This window comes from Triplophysa dalaica, chromosome 21 (genome assembly GCF_015846415.1).
Source record: "Triplophysa dalaica isolate WHDGS20190420 chromosome 21, ASM1584641v1, whole genome shotgun sequence".
Lineage (NCBI taxonomy): Eukaryota > Metazoa > Chordata > Actinopteri > Cypriniformes > Nemacheilidae > Triplophysa > Triplophysa dalaica.
The window spans coordinates 1,344,568-1,363,654 of record NC_079562.1 but is presented as its reverse complement, the minus strand read 5'-3'; the positions used below and the strand labels follow the sequence as shown (position 1 = coordinate 1,363,654).

The following is a 19,087-nucleotide window of genomic DNA, read 5'->3' as shown; positions in this document are numbered from 1 at the left end:
AAAATAATAATACAATATTGATCAAATTTGCGTTATCAAATGACTTCTCGTTTTCTTTGACTCTCTCTGTTTCTTTCTCTTGCCTTTGACTGTTTTGAATGTGTGTTGTTACATCATTGCCAAAGCGTTACGCATAAAGCGAGCAGCATGAAGTAGCATAATAAAAACAAACAATTTCAATTGAAATAAGGTGTAAGGTGATGGATAAATATAATAAAAGGTTTTAAAAGTACACCTTTCTGTCTTAGGTTCTTCTATTTGTCTTCTCTATCTTGCGGAAGGTGGCGTGGGATTACGGCCGTCTGGCTCTTGTGACCGATGCTGACAGGTAAACACACACTTTACTCCTGTAATGGTAATGTCATAATGATTCCTCCTGAGGGGATCTTGTGGGGGTTTTTATTACAGTTTTTCTTTGTGTTCTCTGTAGAGTTCTGCAGGATCTGTGTGTGTTTCTGTGGAACAAGCAGCAAATGAAATCTGTGGTCAAAAATAAAGCAAGATTCATTCAGACCTGAATGTTTTGTAGATGTTTTTGGCCTGATGTGGATGAAGGATGTTTGCCCCTGAATCCTCATTCCAGGCATCAGAAGACAATCTCTTGTCCAACCAATCAAATATTTTACTTATTCTGTTTTGGCCAAACTAAAGACAAATAGCGTCAGGTCAAATTGTATGATGATGCACTTTTTGAGTCTAATTTTGGTCCTCAGGTTGGGTTTCATTATGTTGGAACATGATTAGTGTATTAGTCCAGATGGACCTTACGCACAAACATCGTTGCCAAAGTGCTGTTGAATCAAAGCCTGCATCTTCTCTAGATGATGTGTGTTAAATCTGGAGCTCTATAAATAAGAGCAGCGCTGTCAGGTTCACTTTTTTTTTCTCGACAGAAGATGCTTTTCCTCCATCTGCACCTCCACATTTTCTCTTTCAGTCTGGAGATGTCGCAGTGTGACGGGTTTTGGCAGGTTTTCAGAGTGTTTTCAACAATCTCACTATTTCACTTCATATTCTAATTAATCCTGTTCCTTTTTTTGTTGTTTCTCATTTATGTCGCTTCAAATAGACGGAGCCGCTAGCGTTTTTTTAGTGCTTAACATTGTTACATAAGTGCTGTACAAATATTTTGATGACACATCAAAATGTTGTTTAAATGTTACAGTACTTGCGCTTATTTTAAAGGTACAGTGTGTGAAAAATAGTCCCATCTAGTGGTTTGCGAATTGCAACCAACGCTCACTCCTCCCCTTCCTTTTGAAGCACTACGGTGGCTGACACGGAATTAAGATGTTGTCACGTTTTCGCTTCTTTGCCGAAGGACATGACATATTTACGACCATTTAAGGCTACTGTAGAAAAACATGACGAATTCCATGTAAGAGGACCCGCGGTGTATGTAGATAGAAATAGCTCATACTTAAGAAATAAAAACATAAAGCTTCATTATGTAAGGTCTTTATACACATAAATATCTATATTATATTGCATTACTGTCAATAGATCTGGAAAAATACACACTGGACCTTTAAATATTTATTTTTTACAGGTTTAAAGCCTATGTAAACTTTTGAGCTTTTTTCTTGTGCCCCATGATTTTTTGCTGCTCATACACTTCACACACCGCTGAAGAGTGGACACAGGAAGTAGAGATTTGAGCTTCCTGCTGAAATCTCTCAGTTGATTAGGTTGTTAAACTCATTCCCGTCCACACACTCTTAGTGACGTCTGTGTGTCCTCGGCAGCAACTCCAGCATGAGATTTGGATATTGATGATGTTTGGAGATAAAAGAGTTTCTAGCTGCTGTCTGCCAGCACTCATTAGAAAACTCTGTAATTACAGTGAAACTCTCTAGAGGAAAGAGACGCACGCGGACAGATTGTATGTTCTTTATATATTCTCTTCAGGGCTGTGTAGTTTACAGCGGACAGATTTAGATGTCTGTTGTGGACATGTGAAAAGTAAAGTTGCGGATATAGTGTGATGTAATTGAGCCGTTGTAGACAGCTGTTGATAAACAAATACCCTAAAGACTCAATTAAACATCACGGCCATGTGGAGAATATGTCCTGCTGTCCACACGCCCCTAAAGGCGTCATTGAAATATCGAACCCACATTCTAACTGCGTTACTAAATATCTGCAATTATAATATGCAACTGATGCTGATGAAAAGTTATGAGAACCGTTTCATAATGCAAGATACATTTAAAGAAAATATAGTCTTAAAGCGAAACTTCACCCAACAATGAAAATTCTAACCTGAATTACACCAACCCCCCCCCACATTGTTCCAAACCTGTATGCATTTCTGTGGTCTGCTGAACGCAAAGATATTTGGAATTGTTCCCAAAGATAACATCTGTCTGTCCACAGCTGAATGTCTGCAGTAATGAGATGTTTATTGATCTTAATGAAATAATCTTTCTTCAAGCTCATTTTGTCCTCTTTTTACTTTCCCAAGACAGAAGAGAAGATTCAGTCGCCTGGAGGAGCGCGAGTAGTATGTTCCTTAAGTTCCTCTGAATTCTCCCTCGTGAACTAACAGCTCTTGTCTTCTCCTTAAAAACTTGCGGGTGTTCTTTACTTCCAACCTGTTTTAACACATCACGGGTGCCTGGTGCTTGGCTTTAAAGGTGTGTTGGTCTGAGCTGCTCTCTATGTTTTCTCTCAATGCTCACGAATATACAATTTCTCTGGCCTCTGTGTGCACACTTGCTTTCTGAAGGATCTCTAACACGATTGTGAATAACCAGCTGTGGTTTGTATGTGTTTTTGCGATGTTTGTGACGTGACTACAGCACAAGAAAAGAGCGCAGTAACTATCAGCCGGTACACAGGTAACACAGCTGTTCAGTCCCTGATCTGTTGTGACCTCAAGAGTAAATTCAGCCGAGACCCTTGAGTTCTGTGATTCATCCCCACTGTGTCACTGTGAATCATTTAGATTTTATTCTTGCAGTAGCAGTGTTGAAACTCGTGAATGTAGATGTGACCTCACACACAGTTCATGTAAGTTTGTTAAGCCACTAGTCCCTGATATCCCTGAATGTTCATATCAGTTTGGTACACCTGGACTTCTTTGTGAATAATGTAAATAACACAAATGTAGAGAATCAACAGATATACAGGGATAATGAGAAGATGTTTTACGTGCTCGTGATGTAGTTCCGCCCACTGCACGTCTTCAGAAGGGTTCACTGTTTTCTGTCTTTTATAAATGTGATAAAACCAAAGACTCTTCGGAGCTATGGCGTATGCAATAGTGCTCTATAGGCAGTGTTGGGTAAGTTACTCTGAAAAAGTAATTATTTACTAGTTACTTATTACATATTCAATAGTGTTATTAGATTACTGTAAAACTTACTCTGTCCAAAAAGTATTTAGTTACTTATTACTAATTACTTTCTATATCCTACATCGACCTTGATTAGCTAAGTGATTTAAGGATAGACATGAAACGGCTTATTTAATTCATTGAAATAAATTATATTAAACTACATACAGTATTATAAATGTGAGAATTATACATTAAAGCATGGATTTTGAATTTTGATGTCAATTCCACTATTGCACACGCATAAATTACACAAAGTATTTAGTTAATTACATCAAAATTAACTGTAATTAAATTACAGGAAAAATAAGAGTAATCCCTTACTTTAATTTTTCAAGGGAAAAGTAATTAATTACAGTAATTAATTACTTAGAAAACTAGTTACACCCAATACTGTCTATAGGTACTCAAAATTAACACAACGTCGGCTGAAATGGCGCGTTACCTTATCTATAACTTTTCGTTGTGGAACGTTTAACTTTTTAACTAGAACGTTTAACTAAACTCTGCGGTTTTAACAACCAGAGGATGTGCAATATTGTGGCATCTTGGAAAACTCATTGGGTAACGATGTAAGCAATTGTAATATTGACGCATCGATGTGTCTGGAGCTGTCAAATGTGGCAGCTACCTGTACGTATCTATGGCTAACATGACGTTAAAAGTAAATAACTATTGGTATTATTGGTGAACTTTACATGGATAGATGTTTAAGTTACATTTAACTTTCGTTGTATTTTAATTGACACTTGTGACCCTGAACAACAAAACCAGTCTCGACAAATGCAATCAAATTTTAGATTTATACATCATCTGAAAGCTGTATAATAAGGCTTTCTATCGATGTATGGCTTGTTGGGATATGATGATATTTGGCCGAGATACAACTATATGAAAATCTGGAATCTGAGGATGCAAAACATCAAAATATTGAGAAAATCGCCTTCAAAGTAATAGAATGGAATCTATAGCGACCACTAGCAGTGAGTTTGAGAATTGCAACCAATCTCTCAGTCCAAACACTACGGTGGCCACCACTGTACAAAAAGATGTTGTCGGCTGAGACAGTGTGTACTTCAGTGGTCCAGGGTCACATTTGGTCACACTTATGCTGCTGTCATACTGTATGTTCTGTGATAGTGAGGTATTTTGAAGATGTTGCCTTATTTCTAGTAAAATTATTTTTGATAAATGCATTCATTTTAAATGCTAAATGTCGTCCGTTTACCTTTTGATCCTCTATTCTTATTACATTTGAGGCACACAGCAGGGCAAACTGTTTCTGATAAGCCAGAGAAGAAGAAGAGTCCTGTTTTTATACTCGCTCGTCTTTTTACTCCAGTAGTGTAATGAATCTGTAATCCAACAGATCCACAGCAGAGAAAAACGTGTGCTGCTTCTGTCTCGCCCAAGACCAGTTTAAAACCATGCCGTGTTTCCAAGACAAGTAACATTACATCATCTAAATGTAATGTACTACATTGTGGATTGTTTTTCTCTTTGTTTAGTATTTCTGGTGTGCTGATGGAAATGTGTTAAAGCTGGATTCTCTGTAGCACATAAATACTTGATAACCCAATCTGAGTAGACAATCTGATGTTCAAAGACCTGAACGTTCAGATGTTCCAGCCGGTTTGCTTCACTCGAGGGCTGTATAATAACACTAACCGTTGAGCCGCCCGCTGACTCCAGAATTTCTGATATATTTCTCATCGTGGCTCTTTCTCTTTTCGTTCTCTATGTGTACAGCGTGGCCTCAGCTCTGCATTCTGAAACACCGGACCATTATGAACGTCTGACCTCTGTGTCCAGTTCCGTGGAATTCGAACAGCGAGACAACGTAAGGCACCTGTCAATCTTTACTTCTCTCATCATCCGGCTCCGCCCCTTGTGTGCAGTGACATCCGTGTTAACGTATTTATGGGTTTTTCCTCTTGATTCCTAAAGCGGTACGAAAGATTTTTCAGGGTGTTGAAGCTTTTTAATCCATTAAGATGTTTGGCTTTGATGTAAAAGTGAACACCGGTGCATTTGTTGTATGTTTGCATTTTATGAATTTATTTCAGACAAAATTTGTCCCGCCCAACCCGAGTACTCTAGATGTTAAATAACTAACACCCCATTCCTCATAAACCACAATGTACCAGACTTTATAGCCATAGTTAAAAGTTAGACGTCAGATTAGTTTGTGTGCCTGCAACACAAATTTCCAGAAGACCAGTTAGGCATTTTCATCGTTCCCTGCGGACTCCATTGATTTTTCGATGGAACACTGACCGCACGTCAACATTATATCCGATGTGAAAGAATCAGGCGTACTATGGCGCGCACACTTCCTCCATCGTTTGGTTTTAAATCATGTTGGTAGTGATGCAGCACATTCTGTCCTCGTTCCTGCCGCCGTCCTTGAATGTTCCCGAAGCGTTGAGGAGAAACTGACTCCACAAAACCCTCCACACACCCTCAGGATCCTTTTAAGTGATTTACGGGGAAATTTCTGATTGGCTGTGAGCCGGAGGCGCTTTTCTGTCTGCAGGATCTGATCCAAACATAACCTTTTGTTGAAAAGTTTTTCACGTGGACAACGACGAAGTATAAATGAAAACCGACAAGTAGCCTACGTCGTAGGTCCAACGCAGAAGTAAAAACGGTGGTTTAGGCGGCTCATAAGCACAATCACACTCTACTACAACAACAGATTTATTTGAATTCTTTCAGAGATGTGAGGGACAGATGTTAGTCTGCCAGGTGTTACAGACCCCTGAGAGTATATGTATGATCCAGACGGAGTTGTATTCAGTGGGTTATTGAGACGCCATCTTCAGTCTGTTCTCCGTCTCCTTAAGAGATCACTGCAGGACCTGACCTGAGATCACCTCTAATCCTTACACAGAAATGACCACATGAGTGTTTTACAGGCCTGGACGTGATGTCATAATGAGATAATTAATATTAAAGACATAAAACCTGGAACAACTGTTAATGTGTTGTGTGTTTATTGAGGTAATCCTGCATTCAGTGTTTTGTGTTCTCCCTGCAGGGTTTTTGCTCTTGGTTGACCGCCATTTTCAGAATCAAGTGAGTGAGTTTTTTCTCTTTAAAATAACGGTGTTCTTCCTGCTCCTGCTCTTCTCTCTAAACTGTGTTCTCCACGCTCTGATTCTAAAGGGACTTTTTCATCATGAAGAGTGATGTTATTTTTCTTTACAGAGACGAGGAGATCCGTGAGAAATGCGGAGAAGATGCAGTTCACTATTTGTCCTTTCAGCGTCACATCATCGGCCTGCTGGTGGTTGTGGGAGTTTTATCTGTGGGCATCGTTCTGCCGGTCAACTTCTCCGGCAACCTGCTCGGTGAGTCCTGAGATCAGAGGTCAGATGATGAAACTCTGGCTTTCGTTTTCCTCAAGAGTAAAGTTGAGCTTCTCATGTTTGATGAGTTGGAGAATTGAGTGCTTTGGTCATGACAGATGTTTCTTTTAGATGAAATAGATGTCTAATTTTTTATAAAAATACGTTATGATATATGGTACTTTATGAGGATATATATATTGTGATTAAAGATAGGATGAGTATTGTAGAGCAATGGCACTGTTTTATCCTATTAAAGAGATAATTCAACCAAAAATGCAAACCTGTTTACATTTCTTTATTTCTGATAAACAAACACAGAGAAAGGTGTTTTAAGAGTTTTATTCCAAAACGAGATCTCTCCGTTTTTAATTTTTTTATTGTGCATTCCAATTATTATCAATCAAGCTGAAGTTGGTTACTTTCATAAGCCATGATAACGAAAACAATACAGCTAACTACCACAATAAAAACATGATTTAAAAAATGTTTTTGGGAACTCTCGTCCATTTTTAAAAGCAGAACTAACATTAGTGTAGGAGTCAGCGCATGTCTCTGCCCTCTGTAGTGAAACTGTCTATACATTATCATCACATTGAGATTGAACTTCTGTCTGCCGGCCGGGTAATTGAACGCCTGCTGCAGGGATCGAACGAAGGGCAGAGATAAAAAAAACTGGAACGCGGTCGAACTGAAGAAAAATAAAAGCTTTGAACTGAAAGAGCAATGTGCAAATAACTGTATTTATTCCTCACTTCTACCAAACTGACTTTCTCATAAATATTCCATGATTGTGTATTATTCTTGTTTTTGTGTCCCGTAAAATATTTGACACTCTTTCTGTTTACTATGAACTTATTGACAGTTCTTGTGTCTGCTGTCAGGTTTTGTTCAGTCCTGATGTCTTTGTTTTAGGTCAGTGTATGGTGTCATTTGTCTGTTGTCTGTTGTGTGTAGTTGTCAAATGAATCGTGTCTCTTTTGTCATCAGATAATAATGCATACAGCTTCGGACGCACAACAATAGCCAACCTGAATAAAGGGTGAGCGATATAATTGTTTACATTAGAGAAAACCTGACTGAATTAAAGAGGTTGTGTGGTAAATGAAAGGGTCTCTGTCTGTGTTCTTCAGGAATAATCTCTTGTGGCTGCACACGTCGTTTGCCTTCATGTATCTGCTGCTCACCGTCTACAGCATGAGACGCCACACGTCAAAGATGCACTACAAAGAAGATGACCTGGTACGTGTATCATTGTATAATACTCTAATGTATCTCTTTTTGGGATGTAAATGTTAACGGCATGTTCATTTTTTGTGTGAAGCATCCGTTGAAATGATTTTTTGTTATAGAAAATGTGTACTGTACGTTCTCATCCCAGGCGTTTACAGTACGGTTTATGAAATATTCATGAGGTCTGACCTACATTTCACTATTCAGTGAAAATGAGACTATTTCACCTTCATCCCAGTGGTTACGTTCCTCATTGTCTGTGTGTATAAATATCTTGTTTTTCTCTGTGTCTCCAGGTGAAACGGACTTTATTCATCAACGGCATTTCTAAATATGCGGAAGAGAGTCAGATCAAACAACACTTTGAGTAAGATGACCTCTTTCCCCATTTCTTGCTTCATAAATCTTCAACAGTATATTATAAATGGGTCACTACGTAGAACAACAGCTTTCTCTAAATCATGTAAAAATTCCATATACTGTGCATCAGGAATGTGTATGTTGTGCGGCCTCCGGAGCTTTGACATTAAAGGGACAGTTTTAATGAAAAAATTAAAATACGTTTCATTCATCATTTACTCACCATCATGTCACTTCATACCTGTAAACATTTCTTTGTTCTGTTGAACGCAAAGAACGATATTTGGAAGAACGTTTGCCATTTTCAGTCCTGGGACATCATTCACTACCGAAGTAGAAACAAAAATATAGTATATGTTTTTGTTCTGTTGGATAATTTTGAAGAATTAAGGAAAACAAACTGTTCTGGGGCACCTTGACTTTTACTATTATGGCAGTCAATAGGGTTATCAGAGTACCATAACATATCTTACGATAATATAACAGCCGAAGTATCATAGTATCAAGTAGTATCACGTGCTGTGTCGTGTTCATAATTGAAATCTACAAAATAAATCCATGCAATGCTCCATATCAAAAATAAAGCGGTATCGCAGATATTTTGTAGCTTTAGCATCGCGATGCTACTCTAGCACCGGTACACCACACAACGCTAGAAGTCAATGATGTCCCAGAAGTGAAAATTGCTGACATTCTTCCAAATATCTTTCATTGTGTTCAACCGAACAAAGTTATGTATCAAGGTATGAAATGACATGAGGGTGAGTAAATGATAACAACATTTTCATTATTGTGTGAACTGTCCCTTTAAAGATGAATTCATTTCCTGTGCTCATTTTTCACACTCAAGTCTGCTGTAATTGTGTTTAAATTGGAGTCAAGCCGTGGATCAGCTGAGTCTGTACGTGCAGCGCTGAGGAGGGTCTATGAAAAGATCGATGCGTCTAATGTGATTTAAACCTGAGTGCTGCTCATTCACACACAAACTCTGAATAACTGCAGTCTGATGACAGATCACCGTAATGAAGAGAAACTCACATGCCTTTGTTCGTTGAGTTTTTGGTCCTGGTTTAATGACAAGAGCTACAAAAAATCACATCAAATTAACCATCGGGCAATTCCAGCGTTATGGACGTGACATAAAAATGCTCAGAGAAAGAATTTGTTACGCTTATACTGAACCATCTGTTTATATTTTACTGAACCTTAGTCTAAACATCAAAAAATGTCAGTTTATGAAAAAAAGGGAAATAAACATGTGTTATGGATTTGACAAAAAAAGGACGCAGTTTTTGTGAGAATATTAACTTTGTAGGATTTCTGTAAAATAAAATGCACAATCCTGAAGCAATAATACCCAACGAATGGAGAAGGGATGCCAAAATGTCGACATTTTCACGGAAAACAATGGGGCAATTCTGTGAAAATGTCAACATGACCACAAAAAAAGTTTTTACCAGCATAAATACTTATAAATAAATAAATATTACAATAAATATTTGTAGAAAGATTGTCAAAGTCTGCTGATTGTATCAGAGAACATTAATAAACATAAATAGATGTTGTGAAAAGTTATGTTTTTTAAAGTTACATTTATACATTTAATAAAAAGTTCATTATATGATAATTTTGTCATTTGCTTCATGTCTTATGTCAAATGTTATTTGTGTGATGATCATGTTGTGTCACGTGAGATGTTGATGACTTGATTTCTGTCTCACAGACAGGCTTACGGGAACTGTGTTGTTCTGGAGGCTCGTATTTGTTACAATGTGGCGAAACTGATGGCGCTCAATGCGGAGAGGTAACATGTCACATATCAGTTTGAGTCGAGCAGATCTTAGGATGATTTAAATACTGACACGACATCTTAAAATAGTGGACGTCCCGACCTGTTCTGTATCAGTCCACAGGGCTGATCTTTATCATGTTGAACGAATCGCTGTGAGTGATCTGACCGGACCTCTGAGGTCCACTATTGATCTTTGTTCTCCGAGGGGAAGATCATTGATCTGTTGAGCGTGTGTGTGTGTTTATGTTTGTGTGCGTGTCATACAGGAAGAAAACCGAGCGCAGTAAGAAGTTTTTCACAGATCTGATGGCTAAAGAACACATCCCCACCATGATCAACCCAAAGCCCTGCGGTCACCTGTGCTGCTGTGCCATTACAGGCTGTGAAGAGGTACTGTGTTACCCATAATGCCCCTGTGCAACACATCACCTGTCACATGCATCCAGACCGGTCATGAATCTGGAGATTATAAATGCAAAGCTCAGCTAAATTCATCTCGAACCTTATTAGCGACTCATGAAAACAGTTATCAAGTGTATTTTATTAATATACTTTTAATACATGTATAATAAATACAATTTCATTTGTTTGTTAACCTGAAAAGTAGGTTATATAAGGAAAGTTTATTTAGGTTTCTATTTAGGAACCAATTTAAACACATGTGGTGATGTTGAGTGTTTATTTTGTGGTGTTTTGGTGCTGGTGTGGTTTTGTAGGAAGAAGCTGTGAATTATTACACTAAACTTGAGGCCAAACTGAAGGAGGAATACTGTAAGGAAAAGGAGAAGGTGAACACTAAACCGCTGGGAATGGCATTTGTCACATTTCAGAATGAGGCCATGACTGCAATGTGAGTTCAGACCGCAGTGCATTCTGGGACATTTTAGTGCCGTTTTAAATCAAAGCTATTGACTTTTCTCTGTATCTCTCCCTCTCTCTCTCTGTGTGTAGAATACTGAAGGACTTTAATGCGTGTCAGTGTCAGGGCTGCAACTGTCGACAGGAGCCGCGTTCATCTCAGTTCAGTGATAATCTTCATGTGTATAACTGGAGTGTCAGTTACGCTCCCGACCCCCAAAACATCCGCTGGTGAGAAATCAGCCCTTTTAAAACAATAATGTTTGTTTGATACAAATGTATTTCTTACTATCGTTGAAAAAGTTTGTTTCTTCATTTCATTCTGTCTCTCTCCGTCTTTCTCTCTGTCTCGCTCACTACATCTCACTCTCTCGCTCACTATTTTGCTCTCGCTCACTAGGTCTCGCTCTATCTCGCTCACTAGGTCTCGCTCTATCTCGCTCACTAGGTCTCGCTCTATCTCGCTCACTAGGTCTCGCTCTATCTCGCTCGCTCACTAGGTCTCGCTCTATCTCGCTCACTAGGTCTCGCTCTATCTCGCTCGCTCACTAGGTCTCGCTCTATCTCGCTCGCTCACTAGGTCTCGCTCTATCTCGCTCGCTCACTAGGTCTCGCTCTATCTCGCTCGCTCACTAGGTCTCGCTCTATCTCGCTCGCTCACTAGGTCTCGCTCTATCTCGCTCGCTCACTAGGTCTCGCTCTATCTCGCTCGCTCACTAGGTCTCGCTCTATCTCACTCTCGCTCGCTCACTCTCGCTCACTCTCGCTCACTCTCGCTCGCTCACTCTCGCTCGCTCACTCTCGCTCGCTCACTCTCGCTCACTCTCGCTCACTCGCTCTGTCTCTCTCGGTCTCAATCTCTCTCACTCAGTCTCTCTCTTCGAACACTTCATCTCTCTAGTTCTCTCTGTCTTATAATGTTCACAGTGTCTTACGAATACTATGTTGAATATTTTTATGTGTGGGGTTTTAAAATAGTTTTTTTAAAGGATTAATGATGCCAAAACTAATTATTTTAACAAAATTGCGCTTTTATTGTGTATTCTCTTTGCGTTTTGATACATCATTTTGGGACAAATAAAGGTTATGTAAATCTGTCTTTACTTCATTCTCTCTCGCTCTCACAGTCTCTCTCACTCTCTATTTCTCACCCGCTCTCTGTCAGCTCTTTCTTTGCTGACTTCATTATCTTCATGAGTTGCCGTGAGCAGTCGATATCTTAGAGATTTTTCTTTTTCTGCTGAGTTTGGCGAGTGTCAGTCAGTCAAACCTCGTGTTTTGTGTGCTCAGGGAGCATCTGTCTTTAGGAGGAGTTTCTTGGTGGCTGCGCTGCTTCATCATCAACTGCATCCTCTTCATCCTCCTCTTCTTCCTCACCACCCCGGCCATCATCATCTCCACCATGGACAAGTTCAACGTCACCAAGCCCGTGGAGTATCTGAACGTAAGACTTCATGTCTCTGTTCTTACTGAATGCAACAACACCACATCACCAATATCTTTGATTTGTAATGTTTAGATACGTCAACGTGATTATTTATTATACATTTGCATAAGAAAATGTCTCTCTCTCTTTCTCTCTCTCTCTCTTTGAACAGAACCCTATAGTCACTCAGTTTTTCCCCACTTTGCTGCTGTGGGCCTTCTCTGCTCTACTGCCCACCATTGTCTACTATTCAGGCTTCTTCGAAGCCCACTGGACTAGGTACTGATACTCTTTCTCTATTTCTCTATGTCTGGATTCTGTTCTGTCATCTCATCCGTTTCTCATCTGGTCTTGTGTTTCAGGTCGGGGGAGAACAGGACCACCATGCACAAGTGCTACACGTTTCTGATCTTCATGGTTCTTCTGTTGCCGTCTCTGGGTCTCAGCAGGTATCCTGTCCTTCACTTTGAGTCACACAGTATGAGGTTCAGTCATGATCTCTTCACGGACGGGATCACAGAGATTGTGTTCAATCTGCATGTTTGAATCTTTATTTGGTTCTGTAGAGAGTGTCTAGTAGTCGTCTCAGAGGAACCAAATCATTGACATCAGAGACAATCATGACTGCTTGCATTGAGTTCAATGCGGCGTTGCAGAATTTAATACTTTTTGAATTGTAAAGCTCTGCCAGACTTGACATTTTTGTGTTAACTCTTAAAAACCCTTTTGTGTTTAGTTTGGACGTTTTCTTTCGATGGCTGTTCGACAAAAAGTTCCTGGCCAATGCTACAGTCCGATTTGAGTAAGTGAACCGATTTCCAAAATTCTTTCTTAGGTGCTGAAATGTTTATCCCCAGGCTCTTAATATCTGTTTTATGGGGGGTTCACCATAGCACCAAAGCCAATTAAGCGATTTGCGCAAGTAAATGACATACAAAGTCAATACAAAGACGTGAAAAGATGAGAACTCGCAGCAGGCGATGCGATTACCGTGAACGTGTGTCAATCTCGTCTTCCGCACAAGTTGCAAATATTTGTCATCTCGCGTCATTCACGAGTAACAAAGAGCGAGGAACGGGATTGTTCGCGTTTGGTGTGAATGTCATCATCAGTTTACTTTTGTGGTGATGTTTTATGGCTGATCATGTAATGCAAGTAACCAAGTTGTTTAACAGATGTTTGTGTGTAATTGAAGGTGTGTCTTCCTCCCTGATAATGGAGCATTTTTCGTGAACTATGTCATCGCGTCGGCGTTCATCGGGAATGCAATGGACCTGTTAAGAATTCCGGGTCTTCTCATGTACATGATCCGGCTGTGTCTGGCTCGCTCGGCTGCCGAACGACGCAACGTCAAACGGGTAAAAGCCAAAACACACGCACCCTTTTACATGGATCTTTTACTTGAGTTCTGTTTTTCTCATTGTTCTCAATGGTTTTCACATCTCAGTGCAGTCTCATTGAGGACTTTCATCAAATTATGTATTATAGTCAAAAATAACTTCAAGAATGTTACTTTTGTACATACATTTTTTGTGGGTGAAATACTGTATGATCAGACGTGTTTTTGACAGGTTTTATGAGACCCACGTATAGTGCACATTTTCCCCCATGTGTTTTTTTTCATGTCATGCTAATCTGTTATGTTATGTGTTGGATCTAAGAATTTAAGTGTGTGTGTGTGTGTGTGTGTGTCTCTGCAGCATCAAGCCTATGAGTTTCAGTTTGGAGCTGCCTACGCCTGGATGATGTGCGTTTTTACTGTCGTCATGACGTACAGCATCACCTGCCCAATCATCGTCCCTTTTGGTAAGTCCAACCCTGTCCACTCCCACATCAGCCCATTCATGAACCGACAGAGTGATAGCCAATCAGAACAAAGCGGATGAAAACAAGTGAATCGGACGGAGACGGAGAAAGAGAGAGAGTGAGAGAGAGAGAGAGAGAGAGAGAGGGAGAGAGAGAGAGAGAGAGAGAGAGAGAGAACAACAACATAATGAAAGAGGAGGCTGGGGATGAAACTGTGTGAATAACAAAACAGATTGACTTGATGTAAAATTGTGCATCTCCACATCGCCCCCTACTGCTCGCATGCTTCAATGCAGCCTCTTAAAAGGCAAAACCTGCATAGACCACCTGCCTACACATGTGTATGAAATATAAATAATCCTCTATTTCAGCTACTTCAGAAGACGCAAACTCTCAGGATATCTTAAGAATAAGACTGTCTGTCTGTTTCTGTATTTCCGGCGCTCATGATATTTCTAGAACGCTTGCGCTCTCTCTTACACACACACACACACACACACACACACGCCAGCTGGCAGTGTGTCTGAATGACTCATCGGGTCTTGCGGAGGAATTTTTTAACATTAAACTTGACAGCCCAAACTGTAAACGCATGTTCATTTTAGACACAATAAACAGACACAGAATCATCTGTCCTCCATCTGTGTATAAGTTTGTAAAAAGACTTTTATCCCGTGATGAATTTAACATTATAATTATGAGGTCACGGGTTTGAGATGAAAGGAGACTGAATGAACACGTTCGTGTTGTGTCGGGAGGGATTTGATGACGCGTGTGTGTTTTTTGGCACAGGACTGATGTACATGCTCTTAAAGCACCTGGTGGACAGGTACAACATGTACTACGCTTACCTGCCCTCCAAACTCGACAAGAAGATCCACTCAGGAGCTGTCAATCAAGTGGTGGCCGCACCCATCCTCTGCCTCTTCTGGCTTCTGTTCTTCTCCACTGTTCGGACAGGTGTGTGTGTGATTTATTTTTCTTAGAATATTTATTTTTAAGTAAACAAAAAGTTTTAAAAATCACATGTTTAATTGTTCTTAAAATGTAAAAAGTTTGTTATTAGGTTAAACACAAACCAGTAACATCACCTGACCAAAGCAACTAAAGAAGATTAAAATGAACTTTCTGACTCTGTGTTGACTGACCTGGTCATTGTATGGATTCATCAGATAACAGAAACATTTTTTTGCGATCCGTGTTTTATCACAAAGAGGAGATGCAGATCTTCTTGACACGTGTGACATCATTCTTGTTTCTCCCTCTTTTCTCTGCAGGGTTTTTGACGCCACTGTCTATGTTCACCTTCGTGGTTCTCATCATCACCATCGTGGTCTGCCTGTCGCACGTTTGCTTCGGTCACTTTAAATACCTCAGCGCGCACAACTACAAGGTACGAGTTGCGGTACTGAAGGTACGAGCTGATTGGAGCAGAATGTGTAGCTCAGGGAGGCTGCCGTGAGATCAGAGATGAAATCATCAACACAAAATCTCTCTCTCTCTCTTTCAGATCGACACTAAAGAAACTAAAGATACTAAAGACACAGAAGCTGACAAAGTGGAGAACGGCCGTCCTGCCAGATCTTCACCCTCCAACAGATCTCAGGTAAAATCTGCCGGCTGGTTTGTAGTATTTTTTTTCATCTACATAGTTTATTGAAACAATTAAAATACACCAGTATTTCAACCTAAGATCAACATAAATAGAAGCAATGATTTAGTTTATTTAGGGCAACGCAGACTTCTTTTAGGAACATTTTTTTGTAGTTAAAAGTATTTTTGCAGAATACGGAATAAGTCATTTTTTAACATGCAGTCAATGCTAGTTTATGTTGCATTTAATTTGATTTAATTTTTAGATTTTTTTCTCCTATAAATCAAATTGTAAATTAATATATATATACATTAACAAACATAAAAACTAGTCCTGTTATATACATTTACAAAAATAAAATGTGTACATTAATTTCCTTTGTAAATGAACACTATATTAATGTAATGTTTAACTATAATCTATTTATATTATTTCTCTTACATTTAAGCAATTAAATCTATATTATTTTAAAATGTTCTATATTTATGTTTTTAGTGATAAATTAAAGTTATTATTATTAATATTAATGTATACTATGAATTAATATATATAATATATAACTAATAATGAATTTATTTAATATATAATTACTATATAATATTAATTGTATTTATTACAAATTAAAATTATATATTAATTTACTTTGTGAATGGGTTAATTTCATTTTTTTATATTGAAAATATATATAATTTAGTCTGAACAGAGTTAATATTTTGTATTATTTTTTTAAAATTACTGTGAAAATGTTAAGGTGAAATGTGCTTAAATCTTTTACAATTTTTCCTCTTTATTTAAAGGAGACTCTAACATTTCTCTCTTGTAATATGCAGCAGCAGATGTACATCGCCCAGGTCCTGCAGGACCCAAACTCTGATGAGACGGGAGCGGGCAGCGGAGAGGACGATGGTCAGGGGTCCTCACAGGACGAGGAGATGCTCAACGGAGGAAACGGCCTAAACGAAGCCGACTTTCAGTCTGGAGAGGACAGTCTCATCGCCAATGAAGTCCACCAGTAACCACAGTCGAGACGGGTGGAGAGAAGGCGGAGCTGGGGGAAATCCATCCCTGTTGATGCTGTGAACTGATCTTATTTTCTGATGTTTGCTGGCTCGAAACATCTTAGAAACCCCACGTCTCCCATTCACTTAAACACACTGTACATATTAATGCCAACATGCTTCAGGGGTTTGCTTCACAGCCACATGAAAACATGTCGACCCCCAGCTCTTTGTCTTTGCCAAAACCTGATCAAAGTCCAGTTGGACACGGACATGAGTCGAACAACCCCCGATTTCCAATGAATAGTTTTTAGTTTGTTTCCTCAGAAGGCAGAAACGGATCTTCACATCTTCTCCCTCCAGCGAACTCTTTCCTGAAGCTCAAAGTATCTCATGCTTGCCCCTATATTAGTCAGCAGCGCTGCAGAACACTCTTTGCTTTTTCGTTCTCTTTTGCCTAAACTGATGGATTCACGTTCATCTGGCGTTCCAAAGGTCATGTGCAATAGCGGAGACCCTCTGGGTAAAATAAAGACGAAGTTTCCTCATTTCAAACATGCTAACTGCATTCACTCTTCAGTATTCTGCCACATTTATGGGATCAAAAGAGACACAGTAACTTTGCCACATCCGTGCTGCGGTTGCCATGGGAGCTCTCCCAGAGACAGATCGGCAGCCGTCCTTGAATTCATTTACTCTCCGGTCTGAAACGATGTACAGTATTTACAGACGTGTTGAGAAGTGTGTATGTTGATGATTTCTGATAACACTGACGTTTATGTTTATGTGACTCATATTCTCACAGTTCGTGGAGTTTTACTTGATTTTGCCTCGAATGCCTGCAATGAGTTACTGAAGTTCTGGTGGTTAGCGCCGGCGGACACTAAACCGAAAATGTAATCCAGCATCTGGGTTAGAGACAGGTACATCAGATTTGGGTCACAGCCGGCGTGATGATGTGGTCCAGTCTGTGCAGTCCCGCGTTTAAGAGGTCTGGATGTTCTGGATGCCATTTATCGTGAACTGAGGTGAAACGAACCGAAGACGTTCACATCAATCCTGCATATGAGAAAACCTCGCTCAGCTTCGTGACGCGCAAATAATAAGTTCTTGTCCTGCGCCCTTGTAGATTTGAGAACGACAAAAGATTGAAACTGACTGTTCAAGCTTGTGCCTGTTTTGAAAAGCCTCGACCCCTTTTCTATTTTATGATAATAAGATGAGAATAAGCTAACGTTCCAAACTGATGCTAGATCAGACGTTTGCACTGAGATGTTCTGAGTTGTTGTATTCTCCAAGTTCTGAGCCGAAGACTTGGTTTGTAAAGCTGGTGATGAAGATAAATGTTGAGAATATCTGACAGGTTCTCTTCAGGCAATATGTCCAAACAGGATTTAGCAAATAACGCAGGTACTGTTATTGAGAAACCAAGTCGAGCAGACTCAGGTGTGCTTTATTTGTCCACAAGAAGAAATGTTTACATCTGCTTGTTTCCATTGTTTTGTCATCCGTCCCTCTGCTTTCCTTCAAAGTTTCAGAAAGACACAAAGGTAACCTATGAAAGCTGTAGCCACACATGCGTTGCCGTTTGCCTGCTGTAGATTTGCCGTTTTGCATCTTAAAAAAAATGTGTAGCTACATGCTGGAGATACTGAAGCAAATTTGTGTCGGTTTACTTTTTGGAATTCAAAAGACGAGCGTATGAGAAATATTGCGCGACGTGTATATATATATATAAGGAAGGTCATTGTGGTTTCGTTCACCTCACCTGCTTCTTATTGAGTTAAGGCGATGAAGGTCTCTTCAGGTTTTGGCAGTGAAGTAAAGAGCGGTGGGGTTGTTTTGGGGACGGTGGGAAACTGTTTGGAGAAACAAATGTTCAACCCGTTCAGTATTTGCTACCAGTGATGTATTAAGCTTGCTGTAACAATGCCGTTGTTCAATGGATTTTTTATATATTTGTTTTGTTTTATAACCACCTTTAAGCGAACACTTTGAGTTTCTTTTAGAACGAAAACACTGAGAACAAAAGATTTTGTGCGGAGAAGTGCTACAGGATGATCATTTTGTGCAAAAGACGAAGATGGATTATGATGTTTGTGAAAACCCTTCATCGCCAGCACTGTTTTGATGCACATGTACAGTATGTTTGAATGGATGAAAATGAAATGACACGTTTTAATCTCGAGTCTGTTAACATTACGGCTTAATCACAAAGGTGCAAACAGACTGAGTTTGTGTACTAGAACTCGTGTGATATTCTTGACACTTCTTATGTTGAAGCGTTGATCAATAAAAGTTCATTCTGTGCATGTGATGTGTCCTCCATTCTC

The 19,087-nt window shown here is 39.5% G+C and overlaps 1 protein-coding gene across 3 annotated transcripts in view; it reads left to right on the top strand.

Moving 5' to 3' along the window:
* The window catches only part of LOC130410047 (CSC1-like protein 2), a 31,265-nt gene extending 12,199 nt beyond the window's left edge, over nucleotides 1-19,066 (top strand). The window contains exons 4-25 of one of the 3 annotated variants that reach the window (XM_056734410.1): nucleotides 249-328; nucleotides 2,465-2,503; nucleotides 5,087-5,177; nucleotides 6,378-6,415; nucleotides 6,548-6,690; nucleotides 7,678-7,729; nucleotides 7,821-7,929; nucleotides 8,217-8,287; nucleotides 10,004-10,084; nucleotides 10,339-10,462; nucleotides 10,789-10,922; nucleotides 11,024-11,161; nucleotides 12,221-12,374; nucleotides 12,529-12,635; nucleotides 12,719-12,805; nucleotides 13,093-13,158; nucleotides 13,552-13,714; nucleotides 14,057-14,162; nucleotides 14,955-15,122; nucleotides 15,440-15,576; nucleotides 15,673-15,768; nucleotides 16,587-19,066. In XM_056734410.1, the coding sequence (XP_056590388.1) occupies nucleotides 249-328; nucleotides 2,465-2,503; nucleotides 5,087-5,177; nucleotides 6,378-6,415; nucleotides 6,548-6,690; nucleotides 7,678-7,729; nucleotides 7,821-7,929; nucleotides 8,217-8,287; nucleotides 10,004-10,084; nucleotides 10,339-10,462; nucleotides 10,789-10,922; nucleotides 11,024-11,161; nucleotides 12,221-12,374; nucleotides 12,529-12,635; nucleotides 12,719-12,805; nucleotides 13,093-13,158; nucleotides 13,552-13,714; nucleotides 14,057-14,162; nucleotides 14,955-15,122; nucleotides 15,440-15,576; nucleotides 15,673-15,768; nucleotides 16,587-16,772 (2,370 nt within the window). In that variant the 3' untranslated portion in view covers nucleotides 16,773-19,066. The remainder of the gene's footprint in view (nucleotides 1-248; nucleotides 329-2,464; nucleotides 2,504-5,086; nucleotides 5,178-6,377; nucleotides 6,416-6,547; nucleotides 6,691-7,677; nucleotides 7,730-7,820; nucleotides 7,930-8,216; nucleotides 8,288-10,003; nucleotides 10,085-10,338; nucleotides 10,463-10,788; nucleotides 10,923-11,023; nucleotides 11,162-12,220; nucleotides 12,375-12,528; nucleotides 12,636-12,718; nucleotides 12,806-13,092; nucleotides 13,159-13,551; nucleotides 13,715-14,056; nucleotides 14,163-14,954; nucleotides 15,123-15,439; nucleotides 15,577-15,672; nucleotides 15,769-16,586) is intronic. The other 2 variants (XM_056734411.1, XM_056734412.1) reach the window with 2 other exon arrangements.
* The last annotated feature ends 21 nt before the right edge of the window (nucleotides 19,067-19,087 follow it).